The sequence below is a fragment of the Rhopilema esculentum genome, chromosome 5 (genome assembly GCF_057945365.1).
Source record: "Rhopilema esculentum isolate cy_ngs chromosome 5, ASM5794536v1, whole genome shotgun sequence".
NCBI lineage: Eukaryota > Metazoa > Cnidaria > Scyphozoa > Rhizostomeae > Rhizostomatidae > Rhopilema > Rhopilema esculentum.
In genome coordinates this window covers 3,682,543-3,706,125 of record NC_142819.1, presented here as the reverse complement: position 1 = coordinate 3,706,125, position 23,583 = coordinate 3,682,543, and the positions used below count along the sequence as shown (strand labels likewise).

At 33.8% G+C, this 23,583-nt stretch overlaps 1 protein-coding gene across 1 annotated transcript; it reads left to right on the top strand.

Moving 5' to 3' along the window:
- Positions 1–2: 2 nt before the first annotated feature.
- Positions 3–22,710, top strand: LOC135689492 (vacuolar protein sorting-associated protein 11 homolog). Its single transcript, XM_065206731.2, has 39 exons — positions 3–72; positions 596–676; positions 954–1,005; positions 1,413–1,534; positions 1,664–1,714; positions 1,912–1,980; positions 2,452–2,549; positions 3,129–3,175; positions 3,413–3,507; positions 4,124–4,213; positions 4,643–4,694; positions 5,496–5,568; positions 6,045–6,100; positions 6,472–6,551; positions 6,879–6,958; positions 7,820–7,891; positions 8,430–8,508; positions 9,135–9,179; positions 9,625–9,726; positions 10,360–10,401; positions 10,641–10,708; positions 11,089–11,167; positions 11,970–12,090; positions 12,360–12,392; positions 12,542–12,598; positions 13,158–13,264; positions 13,819–13,911; positions 14,482–14,532; positions 15,085–15,173; positions 15,366–15,440; positions 15,761–15,852; positions 16,254–16,339; positions 16,822–16,869; positions 17,540–17,613; positions 19,835–19,930; positions 20,212–20,271; positions 21,056–21,122; positions 21,968–22,033; positions 22,245–22,710. The coding sequence occupies exons 1-39, from the start codon at positions 31–33 to the stop codon at positions 22,326–22,328; spliced, it is 2,874 nt and encodes a 957-aa protein (XP_065062803.2). The 5' UTR covers positions 3–30; the 3' UTR covers positions 22,329–22,710.
- The last annotated feature ends 873 nt before the right edge of the window (positions 22,711–23,583 follow it).

Below are 23,583 nucleotides of genomic sequence, written 5' to 3'. Positions count from 1 at the left end.
ACTCACCGGTGTAAGTCCCTGGGAAGGCGCATGTTTTTCTTTCCTTTCCTTTTCAAAATGGCGTTTCCACTGGTAAGGTCCCTACTTTTTCAAATGCTGCTCACGAAGTGTTTTCAATACATTTATTTTTTGGACTAAATTTTGGACATCCAATGTACTTGTTTGTCAAATTCTCTATATGCAGAAATTTGATTGTCTTTACTTGTGTGATAATAATAATGACCAAGTTCTGTCCTCATATGGAATGGAGTTGGGTTTCAGATCAGATCAGAGATCTGAATGATACTTTGAGGCTATGATGTAAGCTTAGAGCGACCAAATTTTCTTTTTTTTTCTGCAGTATGCTATGTTTGCAGTATTTCGCACCATCTTCAAATTTTGTGGTACCAAAAAGCGATTTAAACAATAAATTATAGTTTTCATTATAGAAGCAATTTTAGACTTACCTACCAAAGGTTATAATATCTAGCAAAACATGATGCCTATCTGGATTCTTCATGTTCGCCAACCTAAGAGACATGCTGTCATATAAGATCTAAGATCTCACTGGTGCCATGTGATTGCCCTCTCGTTAATATGAGTTTTTGTGTTGTAGTGGAGAAGATTTAACTTTTTTGACAAGGAAATCTTGAAGGCAAGAGACGCTCCATCAGATCAACAATTTGACAAGCTCAAGGTTACTTAAATTTTATCTTTAAATTGCTTTAGTTTACACTAAGCATCATTATTATTTTATTTCTAACCTTTTCTGTATGCCTACATTCCTATTGCTTTTTATCATGTTATTTTAAAAGGCTGGACATCTTAGCCAATAAAGGACTCTTTAGCAAAAAAATAAATTGTTTTAATCATTCTATGGCATTCCTCTATTTATTTTCTTATAATTGTTTGTACCATACTTTTCTGATATGCTATATTATGAATCTGGGATTGAAAATACTTTTCCCATAAAGGGCCTAGAGATATCTGCAACAGCAAGTGGAAGAGGCAGCATTTTACTTGGAGGTTTGAAATTTACCATATGTACTATAATCACATCAACCAGTCATTCTATAACAAAAATGTGTTTCTGATCTTCTTTTGTAATACTTGATGTCTTCAGATACAGACTTTTCCTACCATGGCTTACAAAGAAGGCCTTGCTAACAAGATAACTTCTCCAGATACCCTCAAGCTTTGTGCTTATTGTGATTACCATTCAACTTTATTTAAAATGAAAACCTGTTTGTTAACTCATTTCCAGTACATTTTTGTTTCTAACTGCAAAATCTAGGGTTTGAATTGGCAAACTATAGACTGAAAGGCCATTTTCAATTTTTCTTCAGCTAGCTTTGTAGCCTTGGCAATTACCTTTTTGATTATTGGTAAATATTTGCCTATTAAGTATGTTTGTAATCTTTTCTGTTTTTTAGACAATGATGGAATGATCCATATGTTGGACAGGGAACAGAATTTCCCATCGTTCAAGGCTTATGAATTTAGAACAAGTTTGCTATTCCAAATGAAGCAACATAATATATTAGTATCTGTTGGCGTAAGTAAAAATTCATTATTTCTTTCAATTTAAAATTCCGATTTCAGAAAGTTTTGAAAGTTATTTTTGATTCTTAAATTTTTTATTACTTTTTCTCTTTTCTTTGATTTCTCAATTTATTACTTACAGGAAGATGAGAAAGGTGCAAATAATCTGATTAAAGTTTGGAACTTTGATAAGGTATCATCATTTTAATAATTTGGTGTTTTTATAGTTTGCAATAACCAGGTTAAATGTCTCTTGTAGTAGTGAAAATAACACAATGCAAATAATTGTCCATTTTTCAGTATCATCCTCTTTGTCTTGATTTGCAGGTACACCCAATTTCTGTCTCCGTTAGATTCGGTTGATCACCAATTTTTTGTTAATATTTGTAGATTGACAAATCTGGATCACCATTAAGGTGCAGAATGTATAGAGCAATGACTGGAACAAAGAATGTATCAGTAAGTACTTAACTTTCTTGCTGAAATATTGAGTTATTTGTTCCAAACTATTGTTATTTTTTGATTCACATTTTGTGCATAATTTGTCAAAATAGAGCATAAAACAATATGTAGGAGAGCTGATGACTTTCCTCTCTGATTTCTATTCATTAATTCAAATTGCATTTGCTTTTTATCCCAGTTAGATCTATAGAGGCACAAAGGGTGCAAGCTTTTTTCAACCTGTTATTGTATACATTCAATTAATGATACATTGATACTCTGTCAGACAATCAATGTTGCAAGGTTTCAGTTGATCTATGAAGGCATTGTGGTTTACTTGAGCAACTAGTTAAAATCAGTTGCCTGATGATCACATTTAGCATGAAACTCAATAGTTGGAACTTCAGACCATCTAGTTGGCATCACTCACTATAAAGCAGGCCAGTAAACAGTTAGTTTCACTAACTAGATGTTTTATTTCATAAACAGGTAACAATCATTTGTGTTCATGAGAACTTGAGCCAGATGGCAATAGGCTTTGAAGATGGAACAGTTATTATAGTTCGAGGGGATGTTACAAGAGAAAGGTATTCACTGTCATTAATAGAAACTTGTGAGGTATAAATGAATTTTTTGGGCTGAACATCATCAAGCTGTCTGCCATACCAAAAGTTGGTATACTAGACCCGTTTACTGCCTCATCCTTCTATGCTTTGTTGTTTTTCTCTTGTGATGATGTCATACATCTCATAACTCTAACAATTCAAGCAATCTATTTCTGATGCAGAATATGAATATGGCTTTGAAAAAAGCAAACATTTTTAATAAGAACATGTTTGATTTTTTTCAAAGCCATTTCTAGCTATTCATGTTGATGCTTCCCTTTTACATTAGAAAAAAATGCCCAATATCCTTTAGAGAAGAAATCTTCCATTAACGTTTTCTCTTCTTCAAGATTCCAATGGCTTGCTAAATGTCAATGTTTTACTTCTTACTCTCTTTTGCCGTGATTACCTTTCTTTCCTGAAAATTAAAAAATTTGGTTTTTGTTATTAATATTTCTCTTTTGAGGGTTTTCAGTAGTGCATTGCTATTTCTGTTTGTGAGGCTAATATCCAAACAAGTACTTCCCCCATGCTTAGCAATCGCCCCTTTTTATTTTGCAGACAAGCCAGACAAAGATTAGTTCACCAAGACAAGTATCCAGTAACAGGTATAATTCTTTTGGATCAGTAGTATAACATTATTCTGGTCAAATTACACTGTTTGAAAAATTAATATCCTGTCTCCATTTGCTACATCTTTTATGCAACTGGGTCTTTAAAGCCAGATATCAACTCAACTTTCAATATTGAAATTTAGCTGTTGTATTGCATTATTACCTGTGGAGCTAAACTTTATTTAGGAATTCTAGTTATGGATCTTTCTTTAAACTGTTTTCTTCCCATAGGATTGGCCTACAAGCAAATGGGCAGCAATATAACCTTATTTGTTACAACAACCGAGACTGTGACATCATATAATGTTTCTGCAAGGGATCATAAGGTACACCGATTTTGAAAATTTTTGATGCAACTTATAAACCTTAGAAATATGTTTGATTGCACAAAAGAAATGCAAAAGTGTGTATTCATAAGAGCCTGCAAAATCATTGGCAAACTGTTTATGTTGAAGTGGGTATAATACTAAAGGGTCAATTTCGGAAAATATTCATATTTTGCCTACTGAAAAGATATACCTGTTCTGCTGATTTCAAGTTACTTTGCTGAGCTGTATTAGAAAATCCTGTAAGGATTTTAGCTGCAATTTTCGTGCATATGCTTAAGAAAGCCAGTTGGAAGATTCATGTTAGGTTTTCATATGAAAATGACAACAGAACTTTTCCATGCAAATATCAAGTTTAAGATTTTCGGTCATGCAAGCTAAGCTTACTTTAAAAATATGATGTATCACAAGACTGCCAGTCAAAAGGATGGACTAGGAGAGAGTTGGGAATGAATGTGTCTAATAACAGTTTGAATAACTGTACCATTGCTTTTTGTCAATTTTTATATACACAATAACTAATATATGATTGTTTCAACACTTTTATTCAATCTAATATTCAGTATGTATGCTTTTATTTGGTATTGATATTTGAAATATGGAATTATCTTTGCAGGAGGTTTTGGATGGATTTGGATGTGATTTCAAATGTTCAGCCATCAGTGATGTTTCTCAAGAAAACCAATTCGTGATTGCACGACCTGATGTGAGTATACTTTTCTGGAAAATTTCTAGCACAATCATCATTTTTTCATTACCTTGTGTTTTTTTACATATTCCTTTTGAATTCTATCCAGAAACTGCTGCATTCCAAGTGTATTTTTTCAGTTCTGTCTGATTCTATCTGGACATTGCAGCTAAACCTTCATTAAATTAGTTGATTAAATGTTTGCTTTTGTATTGTAAACCGTTTCAACAGCTCCTGTACTGTTCGTTCAACCTCTCCAAGTCATAAGAATTTCTGATTAATATATTCCTAAGAAAGCTTATTCATGTATTTGAGATTTTGATCAAAATGGTAATCACCGACCAGATTATGATCAAAATGGCAAATAGAAAACCAATGTTGACACCAGTGTTTTTTATGATCGAATAAAAAAAATTTTTCAGCTTTCAATAACATTTTTTCTCCTAGGCCTTATACTTTTATCAAACTGAAGGAAGAGGACCTTGCTTGGCTTTTGAAGGTAACTTTTGAAGGCTTTAGAAAGTATCAATGGGTTTTCAATTGGAAACGCAGACCAGCTAGCTTGATTTGATTTTTATTGCACTTTGCTGTCATGAGAATAAATGGGCATAATGCAACCATGTAGCTGCAGGGAGGCATGGGGGGCTGTGTCCCCCTGAATTATAATTTTGACAACAACTTGCCCCCTCTGGCTACAGTTTTCCAAATAATATTTTGAAAATTTGGCATATTTACAATTCCATGACCTTGATTTAGTCAAAATATATCTGGTTGTTTTATATCTGTTTTTTTGTTTTAAAGCCTGCCCCAATCAGGTATGGTTCTTGCTCGAGTTTGCTGCCCCCCCCCCCCTAGCTGACATCTACAGCTACATGTCCCATAATGTCCCAAGATTCTCCTACCTGCTTCAAAACAGATAATGCAGTAACTAATCTCGTAAACAGTGGCGAGCACATGTCAATGTATTTAAGGGTTAAAGCTACGTTTTTCTGACAATTATAAAACCCTGTCGTTTAGATACACAATCGTGTTGTTTCCAGACAAATGGTACTTGTTTCTTTCCAATATTGTATTGGTCCACACCTTAAAAGTTTAGAAAATCGTCCCCTCTCACTAAAATAATCCACACTTTCTCGACTAAAAACATCTTTGTGCTAATTCCATATTCCTGCATGCATAATTTTTAGCAGATAACCCTTTGACATTTAAACTTGTTATTTATCTCTTTTATATCAAAGAAAGTATTTCATTTGATAGTAAATTGTATAAAGCAGTAACAGTTGATATTTGTGATTTCTAGGAGAAAAGAAAATGGTTTACTGGTTTAGGGGCTATTTAGTTGTTGTGAGTAAAGAAAACAAACAACTTCCGAGGTATGTCTTTTCACAAATTGTCTTTTTCTTTTTTTGACAACAATCTGTTTATAGGTATTACATCATTGATACTAAAACTAAGTCTTTATTCTGCTGTAAAATGATGCACTAAAATAAATGGTCGTTTTTTCTGATGAATAACTGAAAATATCCCAGGAAGGGAAATCCTGTACTCTCTAAGCAACCATTCTATTTGAAGATGATCATGTAGTCTGGAACACCTTAGCTGGTTTGTCGATTGTTAGCAGCCTCTAATACATCAGTTCATTCTTTAATCGTATCACTGTGCTTCCAAACTATCAATTTTATATTTGTCATATTTGTCAGTGTAGTTTGCAGAATCAAATTCAGTGCTCTTTTGTGTATAGAATTATTCACAATGTTTTATTAAACCTTTTTGTACTGAGCTATATTAACTTTGTGTCATGATGCTAGAAATTTTGTTGATGCATCTGCCCTTGTTTTTGTTTTTACAGAGCTGGCTTCCCCATGAACATTTTAACAATATATGACATTCAAAATAAATTTATCGGTAAATATATGTTTACAATCTTCGATTTTTCGCTAGTATTTTCTGCTAACTGCTCTCTAATTGATTTTGCTTTAATACGACACACATTTGTTGCGATAACACGAATTGAAAGTGAAATTTAATGAGAAAATAAAATCAATTTGGAGTATGGTCACAAAAATGTCAGGTATTTTCATGTTGTCTAGTCAATCAAAATGCCGTCATGTGTGCGGTCATGCCTGAATTGCAGGATTGCAAATTGAATTGCAAATTTTCTGTACAAAAGTTTTATTCTAGCGTAAGTTACCACTGAGTGGAATTTTCTTTGCACTGTTTAGGAACTTGCAATTTAATACCACTTGATTTGATTCTGAAGCCGTTTCGTCCTACAGCCTTCTCAGCACCGTTTCCAGAAATCGTTGACGTTCTTGGCGAATGGGGATCACTTCATGTACTCACTAGGGATGGAAAGGTTGGAAAACTTTCTTACATTTTATTCACCATTTTATTTGCATTTGAGAATCAATTTTAGCTGATAAGTATTAACGCTGTTTCATTTTTAGAGGAAGTTATTGTTCAGTAGATACATTAAAAATATCTTAGCAGAATCTATTGAAAATAGCCAAAAAATAATTTTTATTAAGAAAAATGTAGATCAGATAAAGATTCGAAATTCTGCTGTATTCGTGATCATCTTTCATACCATACGAAAAATGCTGTACGAAATCTTTTTTAGATAAATGCTTGTAAATTCTTTTAGTTATTTTTTTGTTTAAAGATTGTTTGCTTCTCTTTTTAGATTTTTCAGTTGGAAGAAAAGGACACCCAGACAAAACTAGAAACGTTATTTCGAAAGAATATGTATGACATGGCAATTAAGTATGTGAAAAATCATCTGTATAGAATATTTACATTTAAGTTAATGGCCCGAGTTTAAAGAACGATTCTACAAAAAACCCTGCAATTCAGGCATGACCGCATGAGCTGTGGTGATAATTGTTGGGGACCTCATCTTTTTACTCAGGTCATTAACTTTAAGAAAGACTCGTCTTTATGAGCTGCATGTTTTGGGTTCTGTCGAAACGAGGAGCGTTCAATACGTCACATGATATCTTTAAATTTGAATCAATTTAAGTAAGTTTCGTAAGTTTCTGTGTTATTCGACTGACGTAGAATTTTGTTGTTTGTCACAAACGTAATTTTAAGTCTGTTGGAACTTCTAGCCTTCTAGCCAAAACTAAATTTGATGTCATTCTACTTTGCATTGTTGAGCCTTTATACAAATAATGTATACCCTAGGTTCTATAATCGTTTATGAATTAGACGCAAATTGGTTAAGCCTTAGAATTTTGAAGGGTTATAATGCTAGCTAGAAGATTGCTGAAAATGACATTTGTCGTTGCATAAAAGCTGTTTAAATGGCATTGCAATTTGAGCTAACTTCGCTCAACAGTAAAGGAAGAAATTGCATTTACATATTCAATATTTAAAAAAACAAATTGATGAATTCTTCTATAGCTCAAGCATGGTTTATTTTAAGGAAGTTTTACGGCTAAAATAATAGGAGAAATATTTTTCGTAAAAAATACTCTCAACAATGAATTTCTCGCTGGTTTATCCAACCTGAGCGATATGAACTAAATTTCGGAGGTATTGGACAATAGAATTCCAGCTTGGGGTCGCGAACTCCAAGATGGCCTATATTTTTTCCACACAAACCTGCTCTCTTCTACTTTTCAGTCTTGCAAAAAGCCAACATTACTCTGATGGACTATTTGAAATTTTCCGACAGTATGGGGATCATCTCTATAGGTTTGTCAAATTTTAATACAGGTAGTTGTTTATATTTCGGTAATTATTATGATTTTCTGCTATGTTTTATTACTTTTCCTTATCCCTTATCTGCCATTGTATAAACTTAATTATTTTGTGCAAGATTTTGAAATGTTATGCAAGATTAAGCATGTTCTAAATGATTCTATTCAGTGATAAGTAATTTTGAAACATTTAATAAAGAATCTAAAATATCTGCAGTGTTTTTGCCGTCTGTTGTTCCACACGTGCAGGCAAATATTTTAGAACAACAAGCTCAAAATATTGTTTGACTATCTGTAGCGGTTAATGCGATCTAGCGTGCAGAGATGGCTCCTGGTAGACTTTTACTTAAAAACTTCATAACCTTTACTTGGTGTATGAGGAAATTTGAATAATTGTTTTCTATAAATTCAGCCGAAACGAAGGAGAAACTTTTACGAAGCAATATTTGAGCGGGTAAATTCTTGAGACATCGTTATACGGAAGTTAGTTTGTTTTGTCGAAGCTTCTAACTGTCTGTAATTTTTCACAAAAGCAAAGGTGATCATGATGGTGCAATACAGCAATATATACGAACAATAGGACATCTAGAAGCCTCATATGTTATAAGAAAGGTAATTTCATATATATTTGCAATAAAGAAGTCTTTTTTTAAAACTTTGTTTCGTTTGAGATTGTGTATTATTTAAGAAATTCTGGATCTACTACAGACAATTAAAAAAAACTCTGTTTCACCATGCTTTGTGACACTAGGAATATTATTTGTCATTTTATACCATTACGTTTCAAATGCACTTAAGTCGAGATTAATTAGGAGCATGGGGTACCTCTTTCCTGCGTTTATTTTTGAAGACCTCCTGCTTCTAATTACATCCCCGTTGTTTTTAACAAAACCTTGGAGTATGAATTCGAAATTGGAAATTTCCTTGCGATACCTCTTTCTACAATATTTTAACTTTTATCTCTATCTACAACATTCTACAATATATCACATGCTGACCTCTGTTAATATTTGTTTGTCTTGTTTGTTAAAATTTGGACTTAGTCGTAAACCCAAATCTGTTTCAAAATCAGCTATATATCTACATAAATATAAAATAATTTTTTTTGATGATATTTTTTGGTTTTGTTTTGACATAATGCGGTTATTCATGCCTTAATCTTTAAATTTTACGGTTATTCTTTGATTTTTGTTGACATCGTGCAATTTCTCTTGACTTAGTCACTGTCTCCTTCACAGTTTCTAGATGCTCAGCGTATCCACAATTTAACAGACTATTTACAAGTAAGTTACAATCTATTGGAAGATAATTAGACTCTGCTTGGACCGTCCATACAGTGTATTGCTTCCCAACAATAACTTCTTATTATCTTGCAAATGTTTTATATTCTACCTCCAAATAATAATAAAGATGAAGAATTGGGACTCCAGTTAAAGCTTCTCTGCTCCTAGCTTATTACAGTCAAATGAAATGTGAACCCATGCAGAAGTTCCATTTTCAATCGCAACTTTTCAAGAATAATTTAGTCTGTCTGTAATCATACTCGTTGTGGCATAAGGGGAAAATGAAAATTAACCCTTGTTTCACCCTGTTTTTTACACCCTGCTCATTACACCCTGTTTTGTTACACCCTGTTTTGTTACACTCTGTTTTGTTACACCCTGTCGTTTTAGTTGTCCTTCTGACAATAAGTTTAAAAATGTTTTAAAATCGATCAACTTTTTTTAGGCCCTGCATGAGAAAGGTCTCGCCAACACTGACCACACTACGCTGCTGCTTAATTGCTATACAAAACTTAAAGCTGTCGATAAACTTGATAAATTTATCCAGGTATGGTGTTTATAATTGCAAAGTGTAAAAACTTTTATTTTTGTTTTTGATTTATTTATCAAAGTTTCCATTTCACGTCTCTTTCTGTAAGCCATTTCACGTCTTTCTGTGAGTATTTTTCGACCGACACTTCTCAGAGTAAAAAGGTCGGAGATTGATAAAAGTAAACAGAGGTTAAGAGAAGTACTAGGTATGCTGTTTATCTGACTTTCTGACGATCTTCAAACTGGCTGATAGATGAGAAAGATACGTTATATCTCAAGATGAAATCGTTTCAGGAAGATGGCTGTAGGTAGACAAAATAATGTTTTTTCAATTTTGTATTCACTTTCCCAATTGTGATAAGTGCTAGAAACTCGACCTTTTTCTCAAAATATGTCCCTGGTTTTTGTCATTTACCGTTGTTGGTTTTGTAGCGAGCCAATGGCCACAATACCCTACTTCATCATTATGCTATGAATTGAATGATAATTCGTAATAATTCGATTAAACCCCGTAATTCGTAGAATCCCCCCGTAATTCGTAGAATCCCCCCGTTATTCAAAATTCGATTTCCAAAATTGGGACTCATTCGAGAGGGGGGCGTTTTCGAGTTATTGCGGTATATAAATCAAAACTCTCCTTGTTTTGTAGACGGACAAAGAGCTTAACTTTGAAGTTGAAACAGCGATCAAGGTTGGTATTCAGATGAGGATGCAGATATCATTACGTTATGATTCTTCCCGGACCTGCCTTTAGTGTTACTTGTTTAAATGTTTTCTTATGGTCAGTCATTCTCTCTTCATATAGTACCTTTCTTCTTTGATTAGCACCATTCAAGCTTGCTCTTTTCTGCCCTGATTCTTTGAGAATGCAATGGGGTTCTTCAGTCTTATCTGCTTACTTCGGTTCACGTGTTCTGTTTTGCATCACAGGTTTGTAGGCAGGCGGGATACTACAGGCATGCCCTTGATCTTGCTGAGAAGTTCGAGCAGCATGAATGGTATGTGCTTTATTGCTGAAATCTGAATTTTTTGGCTATGTAAAAATTATCTTTATCTCTACAATAAAAGCACCTATTTAGACTACTTCACTTGTTTTAACATCAATTTATTTTATGAAGTGAATGTGAATAGAAAATCTAAGCCTATACAGGATTTATGCATTGCGGCCCTTTTCCTTGTGGCCAGGTCTATAGAACATTGGTGGCCCTGGGATAGAGCCACCCTTGTTCTTCTTGACGTAAATTTTTACTTACATTGTAATACCAACGTAAATGGCTTATTTTTATCTTTTCCTCCCTTTTAACCACCCGTGTTGTTACGTGTCATTGCACTACAACGTCTGATGTAAATGTCTTTTTTGTCTTTTCTTCCATTTTAGGTATCTTAAGATTCAGCTTGAAGATATTAAAGACTATAAAAAAGCTTTGAAGTACATTTCAAGACTACCGTTTGTTGAGGTATTTTTTATCAGACTCTATTCACACTAGCTCTCTGATACAAATAAAATCATTCCAAACTTCTCAATATTTTTTACCTCTATGACGCAGTTATCCCAAATTCAAAAATCTTTGACCGTGAATTGGAGACATTCTTGTCCAGTTTCAAATCGCAACGTAGCATTCATCGTTTATTGTCGTGCATTTTCGAACTGACATCACTAGCCTGACTTGATTTTCATTTGCTATTTTTCCTTCGCGCTTCTAGTAATCATCCGTCGCACAGAATGAAATGTAGACTCCAGTTTTAGGCCATAACTGAAGTCTACATCCCCAGGAACCTCTAGATTACGAAATTTCTATGCCATACGTTTGACGTACATGGCCAGGCTTTACTTTTGAAGTAGGCCAGCTCATTTGTTTTCAAATAAATATCAAACGTTCTTTTGAATTAAAAACTCATAAACTGCTACTGTAACGTAAAGTCGGTTACTATTGGTTTTTACTCCATGAATACAATATTGGTGTTAACTGTAAACTAGTTTCATTTTTGAATCAAAAGTAAGCATTTAGCTATAGTTTTCCTGGCTGAATATTAAAAGCATTTGTTTTGCCATCATGATAAAATTGTTATAATGTTAATGTAGGAGCTTTTAGGTGTGCTGGAGGTTTTTTTAAATGACATTGCTCGATTAAGTGACGAGTTGTTTATGCTTTCGCTGCTCGACCACTCTAAGTTTTTACTGAATGTTTTTTTCTTTCATATAATCGTCACTAGTCGGAAAGTTAATTTTCATTTTAATGGAATGTTTTTTCTCTGTAGGCAGAAGCAACAATGAAAGCTTATGGAAAAACATTAGTTAATGAAGAACCAGACGAAACAACTGAACTCTTAAAAAGGCTTTGTTCAGACTACAAGCCCCTAGTCGAAAAGCCAGCTGATCGTATGTATTATAAAATAGAATATAACCAAATAGAATATTTTTTTAATAGATACTTCACAACAGTCTGCAGAATAACTTTGTGGTATTCATCCCTAGATAAAAGATTTTAAACTGGGCCCGTTAAGATAATTTCGAAGTTTTTAGGGCCAGGGGAAGAGTCATAATGTTTCAAAAAGGTAATCTTCCTGAGAGCTATGATAGTCGTATATGAAGTGACATTTCATTATATCAGAAGATGCAGCAATATTCTTACTTGTGTTTTTCTCTAGGTATTATTCCTGATTATGATCATTCTGTTGTTGGTGAGTTGTGTACTTTCTCCTAAACGAAGGTTTTCAGTTTAGTGTAATATGTTTTTACATATTTGGCAATCTATTGGCTTTTCGTTTTAAGATGTACTGACTTTCATTTACTGCAGAAATTCCAGATAAATTTTCGTTGCATTTTTCAGGCTCGCCAAGTCTTGGGTTGAAAGGAATGGCCCAAAAGACTGCTTCTCTAATGCTAAGTAAGATTTTGAATTATCATAAATATCTCTCTGCATGTTTTTCTTTTTCTAGTTTGCCAATTTACGATTTAAATGTTGTCTGAAAGATGGGTGTATTGTATTGTGTTCTACAGGTGAAGCATTTCGCATTTCTATTTGATTTGGAGTAATTTTTTTAGAATTACAAACAAAAATCTAAAAGAAATATCTATTTCCGACGAGAGAAAAAAGAGGTGAATGCAGTGGGCTCCTAAGTTATTCAAAGTTCTAAAAGTAAAAAATGTGGCTCGAATACAGGAGGGCTTGAGAAACTGCAGGTATATGCTTGAAGAAGATTACTGAAAGAAATTTTGATCAGATAACTGGGAACTGTTTGTTAGTGACAATGGAATGAATGGGTTGATTGATCTACCTGCTCAGTTTTATTAATGTCTTTATTTTAACTGTTTCGTTGCAATTTTATTACAAATTTTTGTCTCTTAGTTTAGTTTAAGGGTCAAAGGGTTTGTTAAGAAGGGGAAGAAGGTGGAGTCTTTTCTTTTATTACCCTTCAATATTTTCCTGTTTTTGTTTGTTTTAGATCCTGCCTCTATTGAACCGATTCTTCGAGCAAACCCAGACGAATATATACATATTTTTGTACATCAAAAACAGAAGTTAATCGATTTCCTTGAACATATGGTCAAGGTATGGTTTGAGATTTTCGTGCTCGTGAGCTTTTCAAAACAAAATATCTTAGCTTTGACTGACTGCTTTGGTGTATAGAATATGTTGGATCTAAGCTGCTACTCTACGACCGCCGTGATCACCAGGCAACAGCCAGTGACGTAACGGAGTCATCTGGGGCCTAAGCTACTACTCTTAAACTCTAACCCTTTTTTACGGACTACAAGAAAGTCTCATAAAACGCTGTAGAGCATAACAAAAAAAATTGCAAGCTTTAAAAGTGGGAATCGTTCCTGAAAGTTGAGCGAATTTCTAAAAACGTAGATTTAAAAATAATTTGGGGCCTTTTTTGTCGGGGCTCATAGTTATTAAACTAAGGTCATAAAGCTCACTGCAATATTCCGGTTACTTCGTTGTTTAATTGACTGTATTAATAAAGAGAATATTATCACAATGTTGCAGCATGGTTTCTCTTCTTCTTCTCTCTCTATTTCTTAGTATGTATTCTTAATTATCCTATTTCTTGATAGCGGTTAGTAAACAATATCATGTCTCTATTAAATATCATGTTTCAGATTCGCAATGATTGTTCCAATGTCATTTACAATACTTTGATAGAACTGTATTTGCAAAATGCAAGCAGAGCAGCAGCAACCAAAGATTTTATAGTGAGTATTCCGTACCATCAGTTTGTTTTCATTGTTTGTAAATCATTGTGAAAAGATCTTAATTGCCAAATGAATCTTTGCATTCTTACTTTTTGTTTCAATTTTTTTCTTGAATATTTTTCTTGCCCAAGACCCTTTCTCGAAATCATATTTGTCGATCTTCAACACTCTGTTGTGTATTTTGTCCTTTCCTGATACAACTGATATACTACTTTGATTCAAAATTGTGATAAGTTTTGCATGTTTTGTTATTGTCTAAATGAAATTTTGTCAAATTTGTTTTTCAAGAAGGATTTCTCTCACTGTTTTGCCCATGATATGGTTGAGTAGCTTTTAGCCCTCTTTGATCTTTTCTCAATTCGTTTAACTTCCTCGAGAGCGTTTTTTTTTATGAAACAAGTGGGCAACTCTTTTTGTTCCAAACTAGGCTGTCAAATCCTTTTCTACTTTTTGTTGTTCCTTCTGAGATTGGCATTAATGTATTAGAATACAGTAAAGCCTTAATCAAAGGGCCTGATTCCCTAACGTCCTTGACAAAAGCTCATCTGTTTGTCATTCACCGATTCACAGGTTGAAGCTGAGCAGGAAAACAAATGTTTGAATCTTTTCACAAACACAGAGGTGCGAAAAATTGCTACATTTAAACTATTCTTGTTCGGTGAATAATTTTGACATTGCAGAATAACCTTCTTATCAAGCAGCCAACTCTATTTGCAACAACATTTTATTGCAATTTTATTCTATATCGTTGATTATTTTTTAAGTAATTTCAAAGTTGGGAACCAATAGGTGAATTAGATGGACACGTTAATCATCTTGATAGGTGTTCAGGATATAAATGTTTGTAAATTATTTGTAAATATTTCAAAAGACCGTCGAACGTACAGACAAAAAGAGTAGCAATTCACCGTTATTTGGGGTTTTGGCTATATGATCTCACACGTGATTTGCGAGAACCAGGTCCTGACTCTTAACTGGTCCAAGCTGCAATGCCTTTTCAATCTTCTGACAGATTTTTCGCAAATAATCATTTTCGATTCAGTCAGATAGAACGTGTCAGAAAGCGAAATCTTTCCAATGCATTAAGGTGGCGAACTTTATCGAAAAGTCCTGTAAATCTATAATCGTTAGAGTGTAAGAATGATGCCACTCATAAACTTTTTTGTATTTTAGTCAAAGTATGACCTGGATCATGCATTGGTTCTAGCACAAATGCACAATTTCAAACGCGGGATCCTCTTTCTGTACGAAAAAGCAAAACTGTAAGTTGTAAAGTACTTTCAAAATTTTTTAACGGCCTTTTTCTTAAAGATAAGCTCTATTTGTAACAGGACACATTTGAGTCACAGTATAAACTAGACATCTAGACATCCTTAGAATGAATCAAAGAATAATTGTACCCAAATACTCTTACGCCTGAAATTTTGATATTTATCTTATTATTTATATTTTAGATTTCAGCAAATACTACGTTATCATATGGAACATAATGATCATGATGCCATAATAGATAATTGCAAGAAATATGGGTTAGTATAATGCCTATGAACGATTTGAACTTTATTTGAATGTTGCTATGGCTAAGAATAACAAAACTTGCCTTCTTCTAACTTGAGAAGATCTAAGTAATTTTCATCGTATTTCGTCGTCAGACGTACATAGGCTCTAATGCTGTCTGAATGAGAAGCACAAAGCTATGTGTACATTTTGTTGCAAGACTACTTTGAGCCCCCTAGTTCTTAAAGCATTTTAGATTTGTCTTAAAGGTAATTTATGTTACTTTTATAGGATCAAATTAATTAATACTGCAGTCAATTTATGTTATTGTAGAGTTATGATTGACTTTTAGACGCCAAGACACGAGCTTGTGGAGCCAAGCCTTGTCATACTTTGCAAGAAAAGAAGAGGATTGTCGAAGCCAAATAAGGGAGGTTTTGGAGCGTATCTTTTTCGTCAGCGATGGGAAATCAATAGGTTTATACAATAAGTTTCCTATTAACTTGTGTATTACACTTTGCAAACTGCATTTCAACCAGGAATGCAATTTTATAGTTTAAAGTTTTAGGTGTAACTGATCACACGAAATACTCTGTTTTCTTGAGTTAAATCTATTTTAAGGAAAACAAATCACAAACAAAGTAGGTATTGAAACAGTATTGCTGTGTGATGCGATGCACAAGTTTTTTATAAATTTTTATATAAATTCATATTTATCAATGAAAATTGCATTTTTCTTGTTTTGAGCGAGAAAGAATGCAAAACACTATATGTGTACGTATAATATAGTCACTTGTTATTATACTGTATTCTATAATTTATTTTTTTCTTTAACATTTGATTAGATATTGATAGATATAACCTGTTATCACCGCTGATTGTGGTGCAAACACTCGCCCATAATTCTACTGCAACGTTGGCCGTTGTTAAGGTCAGATTTTTAAAACTACCATTGATATAAGTACTAATGATATTTTGAACTCATGAAATACAAAGCCATTGTTTAAACGCGTGAAATGAAAAGATAAAAGCAATGAAGGCGGCTTTTGACGAAAATATTCCAATATTTCTTGTTATTTACTTTACTAAAATGTTTCTGCGTTTTCCTATTTTCTTGACAATAATGGTTTTCGTTATTTCCACACTCAATATTAACAATGCTCTCATTTACAGAATGACACCTCTTGTTGATGACACTCTACTGTGTTTGTAAATTACCTACTGTATTATCGGCGCTGCTGTTTTTGCTGTTGTCACTGTTTTTGTTGATGCTCCATCACAGTTGCCTTGCACCTGTGCATTGATTTTTCTCCTTTTATATGCTTATAACATACATATGCTTGCAGGTCCTTACAAAAGTTGCCTTAAAAGTCTTTAAATTCTTAATCTTCGAGTTTTTTCTCCGTCTTTTAGGATTACATTGTACGGCGATTACAAGATGAAAATGAGCAAATGGCAAAAGTAAGTTATCCTGTCACAATATGCAGAGTTTTGTTTTTTTTATAAATCTCTTATATCTTGAATGAAATCTCTGCATACTTCCAGCCCTATTACTTCCCTTTTATATATTTAAACTTACACTATATTCAAAGCCAATTTACCTACTAAAAGACATAATTCTCTCCTTCTGATTAAGTGTGCCTTAAACTATGTCAAAATCAAAGTCGTTAAATCAAGATCGTTTAATCAAAATCGTTTAAACAGAATCCAGGTATATTGAATCAAAATTGCTTGAGATATAAAACAGCTTTTGCGGATCAGTTGCTCTTTTTTTCTATTCCCCTATACGACTCTATGAAGTCCAACACCGCCTGAGTCCAAAAAATACTTCAAATAACCCTGTATGGACTTTAGGACCACTGATTTTCTTTGCAAAACTAAAGTAGTGGACATATGATCCACTCAAATTTCTTAAGGAGAAAAGTTTTACTCAAATATTTTGTCCTGCATTTGAGGTATTGTGATACCTTTTAACATAGTTACTCAGCGAAGTTTCATTACTTGGAAGTTTGCAGGGAAAACTTTTTTTCTTGTTACTATTAATATGTTGCTTAGTTAAGTCAGCTGCCCTTGCTAGATGCTAATGCGAAAGAGGGTCAAATGGTAACAAGACTATTTGTGTACCTTTTAGGATGAGCGAATGATACGCCAGTATCAAGAGGATACAGAAAAAATGAGAAATCAAATCGAAGAACTGAAAACGTGGTAAATACAGAGCATGTTAAGTTGTTGTTTATAATGTCCTCGACCAGCTATTTATACCAATGTGTATTTAGAGGAAATTTCTAGCTTTTGACCGTTAGGTTTTGAATAGGGTCTCTTCAGACTTAATACCAACTAGTGATTTTCAAATGAAATGAATTGAAGCCATCAAAAGTTTTCCTGAAAGGATTATTATAAAGGGACAAATTCTTTGTTCAAATCATCAAGCTTTCACTTTATTAAAAAGAGCATTTTTGTGCAGACCAGTGGTAAACTGGCAATTGCATGCCAGGCCCACCCTTTTACTTGCCTTCAGGGACCTTTAATTAAATTCTAAGTTTATCAGTCGTACCATATAGGTCCCCTTATTCTCAGAAGCAAAGTCTACTGTATGATCCAAATAAATGAAAATTTCTGTTAACTAGTTTTACTGAATTCCTTAGAATGTAGATGCAGCTTTTTGCGTGATATATTTGATTTTCTCAAACTCCAGATAACCTAGTATGTCAATATATTATTATTTAAACGGTCAAAAAATTTTAAATATGCTTAAGGTTTTTATCTGGCACTCTTCAGAGTACAAAACATCAGAATTTCCATTCACAATTCTAAGCTTGGAAATCCATATACCCAGCAGGCCCTGAAGTGAGAGGCGCTCGATAGAGTGCGAGCGCCTCCACACTCGCCTCAATAAATTTACGGGCTTGATTGCTCGAATGCCTAGCTGATCATTACAAAACAGAAGTATAAAGTTTTCATGGCTTTCGTAAATCCCAAGTAATGTTCAGATCACATGTACTATTTTCCATTTGCCTCGCTTCTGTGTTGCAGGCCTTTTAGTTTGACGCGAGTGATTTGAGAAAGTCATTTGAGATACAGTGATGAACTATGGGGCAAATTGTCAAACACAAAGCTCGATCGTCTTCAGCGTTTACAAAACCGAGCGCATACGCTAATAGAAGGCTCAAGATTAAAGGACGGGTGGAGCTGCAACTCGCTTTTGGTGGTCTCAAATTTGATAAAATTTGACAGGGCAGTTGTGATCTACAAAATAATAAATGGTCTATGCCCCGAAAATTCGAAAGGAAGACTTGTAACTAGATCCCAAATATCTAACTATTCAACAAGAAATTGCCTTCACCTAGACATCCCAAGGCAAAACCTAGAATTCTCCAAAAGGAGTTTTTTCTATTGTGGTGCACAGACGTGGAAGGAGATTCCATCACAAACAAAAATGAGCTCCACGATTACCACGTTCAAAAATAAATTCCTGAACATAAGCATCCTTTCCCGAAGCACGATCCCTAGGAAGACCATCATTATATGTAAATTAATGTTTACTTCTTTTGGACTTAGTAGCTGATAAGGTTTCTGTGTTTAAATATGATAAAATAAATAATAGTGAGTAAATAAATTAATCACTCACTATCGCGTTAGCACTTGTGCAAACCCAACCAGGCGAGCGTTAGATCGTTCGCGCAAAACTGTAAATTGCGAGGAATGAATGACTCATCAATAAAAACATTCCTAGTCATTTTTTGTTGCCCAAGCAAGTGACATAGACGATAAAAAGCCAGTATATCAAAACACTGAAAATATAAGTAAGCTGAATCAACCACATCTCAACGAAAAAATACATTTGAAAATCAATTCCACAGCAAATGTTTAAGAATACTATAGGCACTTACTATTTTAACTACGTTAGCACTTTTTCTGGATAGTTAAAGCAGTTTTTAAAAGGTTTGGAACAACTTTTTGCGATCATCCGGCAATAACATCTATAAGACATTGATGATGTACATAAAGTTTATAAACGAAGCACATTTATTTTAGGAATTTAATCCTTTTTGGAGTACATTAAAGGTCATCGTAACAGCTCGTTTTCATTTTATTTTGCGAACAATTTCTTACGACTGTTGATTGCGCACATTTAAGAAAATACGATCAAAATACAAAAATAACCTAGAAGCTTGATCAAGCGCATAACTGAATTGAAGGACTTGAAAAAACAAGCTCCTATTTTTTGCTCATTTCCTAGCCTGACCCGGTTGCGGATTGAAGCAGGCCAAGTAATTTCATACCCTGAAGAGTGTCAGACCAAATGTTTTAGTATTTTCTAATACGATTGCTTTTTCAAAGCAATTTTCAAATTTTTTTACCACAATAAATTGTTTGATTTTACTTTTATCTAAGAGACTGACTATCATTCACTTTTTGTTTATAGTGCAAAAATATTCCAAAGTGCAAAGTGTATGATTTGCTCTCGAATGCTAGAACTGCCTGCCGTCCATTTTCTTTGTGGAGACTCTTTTCACCAGCAGTAAGTGTTGTTTAATGTTGTTACACATGCATACACAGTATTTGATTGCCAGTAATTGCAGGGATGTGATCTTTTTTTATAAGTTTTTTTTGTATGATGAAACTGGGGTGGCAACCATGAAACCTCTATTAAGTATTCAATGACCCTGCCTTTAGATAACATGGTTCTTTGAAAAAAGTTGTTAGTGATAACCATTTGATATTGTCATCTTGCAGTTTTAATTGTTTCGATGTTTTGCTTGCTTTTGAACATATATTAACTATGGAAGTTTATTTTCCTAGATGTTTTGAAAATTATTCAGAAAGTGAAAATGAATGTCCTGTTTGCATATCTGAGAACAGGTAATATTAGAAATACCTTTATTGTATAATTGATGGCTATGTAATTTTAAATGATCAAATCAAAACAATTTGAGAAAATCTACTTTTATAACATTCATCTTTGTTTACACACTACCTACAATGTTTATATTTACAATGCAAAAGTACAGCAAGACAAATTTATCAATTTATAGTTTAAAGGACAAGTGACACGCTTTTGACGCCAATTTTTTTTTTCTTTTAACTTAGAGTAAAATGCTGTATTAGAGTGTTGTTGAAATATTTTTCCTTTCTGATTTTATTTTCCCACTTAAAAACCCATTTGAAATTATGGCGGGAAATGAATCATGTGACACCGTGACGTAGATTGTGATAATTTGTTATTGCTGCTACTGGTATAGAGTGCAATATTAACGTTTACAACACGCTTGTAAACGAATACAGTTCGTCTGGACCTGTCGCATCGTGTTTCGTAAACTCTCTATCAATTACAGGAAAATTCTGAGTAATCACAATCTATGTCATAGGGTCACGTGATAAAAAGCAAAATCGCGCCCCCTGCGCCCCCTGATTAGAATTTTTTGTTCCAAACCAGGAAAAACTTACTTCTAAAAGATGATCTATAAGTTAATGAAAAGGAAAGATAGGGTGAAAAGTGTGTCACTTGTCCTTTAAGTTGTTGCCAGACACAGTGCCGTTTGTGGCAAACTACTGGAGTGCTTACCTGAATTGCACTCTTTTATCTCTACCAGTTTTATAGACTATTGTATTTTTCTTAATTCAAATACTTTGTTGATATTTTCAGAAAAGTCATGGACATCATCAAAGCACAAGAACATAATAAAGACCTTCATGAACAATTTCACCACCAGGTAACATAAGTAGTTTTCAATATTCTCAAAACAGTATAAAAGCATGCAACATATTTTGTAGTTCAAATGCACCCTTCATCAAGCCACTGCTAGAGTAGAGCCAGCAAGGGGACAAAGATTTTGTTGAAAGAGTCAGTTCAGCTCTTGGTTCAATTCAGCTCTCTTCTGTTAATCTCTCTTTGGTTAAGCTCTCTTCAGTTCAGTTCAGTTATATTTGGTCAGTTAATCTGTTCCCCACAGCTTTTTACAAAAGTTTGATTATCTACTAGCCTTCTATCTCAACATTCATTCGCTACAATGTTTAAAAATCTCGAATCAACACATTTAACTCTGCATGACTTATTTATAAGGTTTTCTTAAGTATTAAAGCTATACTAATTACTACTTCCGAATATTCTAGTCCTGTGCCTGTTTGATCCAAACACACCTTCACAACATTTCAAAGAGATAAGCTCTTCTTTCTGGCACCACCCTTTAATATTATCAAGCCACTCTCTTTCTTCTCCTCCTTTGAATTGTTGCTTGAAATGACTATCTTTAATAGCCTGCTGTTGTTAATTCAACAGATAAGCCAAACAGTCCTGTATTCCTTCCAGTATATCTTGGTGCCAAATTGAGGATCTCTTGGGGGTCATACATGCAACTGAAATACCAATCATCTGAAATTTACAGAAAATTTACCAAAATAAGAAAGATTGTATAATATGCAAAATGGCTGTGATGGATAAAATTGCATAAATGTATGGTTTACTTTAATTATTAACAACAGATGATAAACCAAATTTTCTAAAGTAACATACCCTGAAAGAAGACTGTGAATAACCTTTAATGTTTGTCTTATTTAGTTGGAAAGATCGGCAGATGGTTTTTCTGTTGTTGCAGATTATTTTGGAAGAGGTGTTTTCAATAAGGTAACTAAAACTTGTCCCTTTTGTCACATACATGCAAAAGTCATGTAAAATGTTTTCAAATGCCATATTTATTAAATTAGCATAACAAATGTTATCATACATGCCATAAGGTGTTTGTAGACTGTAATTTCAGGCTAAACACTGAAATGATTTTGAAAGGGTTGAAAAACTAAAATGCAATTGGTTTCTAATGATTATATTGTAACTTTAGGTGACCGTTTTGACTGATCCAGGAACCCAACAGCCACTTGTGCCAGTGGACTCTTCGCTGCAAAGAGAGAAGCTGCTAAACTGAAAGGTTTATTGCTTGAAAATAAATCACTCCAGATGTTGGGGATGCATTGAATGACGAATTGTAAATAGAACCCTGAATAGAATAAACACATTTGTTTAAAGTTTATTTTCATCTAAAGGTTAGAATGATTTCTTAAGCTACAATTGGCAGATAAGATTATTGATCATAACATAATGAGAAAGTTAATCAGTTGGTTGATCATCAAGCTTTGTATATTAAGATTTTGAAACATATGAATTGTAGAATTCCTGTTAGGATTTAAAGGAAATATTCATCTTTTATTTTTTTACTATCATTAATTTGCTAGCAAGCTTTTGCCTATATTGTAGTTGTAAATTCCAGAATAAACCAAATCATGCTAATTTATTATACACTAAAATTATCCAGTGTGTCTTTCTACCCAGTTCTCAACTGGCAAACCCAATTCAGGAATGTTGGAAAGTTTTTGTGGTTGTTTTCATACAATTTTTCCAGCAGAGATGTACTGTACTACACTTAGTCAGAGCTCTTAATGTGCCTTTCAATTCGGATTCTGAACCCTCTAGAAATGTATGGTGGTCATCTCTAGAATATACAGATGATGTTTATGAATTGACGTTCTACTGAAAAATGTGGAAAATCAAATAAACCCTAACCTTATTTGAAAGCCCTTTCAGCAGTGAATCCATATTCTTGTCAATGATTCTAAATAAAATTGAGCCGGTTATAAGTATTTTGTAAGATGTTTTCAAAGTCAAAGAGTAGGCCTGTTGAACAGTTTTCTTTCATTTGTTGCTCCCTAGTTTTTGAAGGCAGTTTTAGGACACAATAAGCTATTCTAATCAAGCAGTTTCCTGGTCCTTCCTCTTGGTGTGATCACACCTCATGATTCCTATGCCTGGAACTACAGAGAGCTGACGACAGTAGCAGTACCAATTTTGTAGTTCTCGGCAGGATCAATTTTGTATTTCATCTAAATCCAATGAGAAAATGTTGGAGGAGTGGTAACATTTTGGCAACGTAAGGCAATGTACATTTTTTGATGTCATCCTTTGATTTTAAAACTACCTTTACATAGCCAACAGTTAGTTATGGGCGTTCCTTTCAGGTAAAATAGGCTCTCTTTGTTTGTAGAAGGGCGTTTTCTAGTGCTAAAAGGGCGTGGCCTAAATTTGTCTGTTTTGTCCCCCCCCCCCCAGAACGCAGTGGCTGGCACCACCATTGACTGACTACTCTCCTCACTCCAAGTGAAAGCTTTGGTCATGGCAGGAACTTA

Coding starts and splice junctions, on each gene's coding strand:
- LOC135689492 (XM_065206731.2), top strand. CDS start 31: ATGTTTTTCTTTCCTTTCCTTTTCAAAATGGCGTTTCCACTG. Junction 5,569..6,044: donor GAAAACAAACAACTTCCGAG/GTATGTCTTTTC, acceptor TTGTTTTTACAG/AGCTGGCTTCCCCATGAACA. Junction 10,709..11,088: donor AAGTTCGAGCAGCATGAATG/GTATGTGCTTTA, acceptor CTTCCATTTTAG/GTATCTTAAGATTCAGCTTG.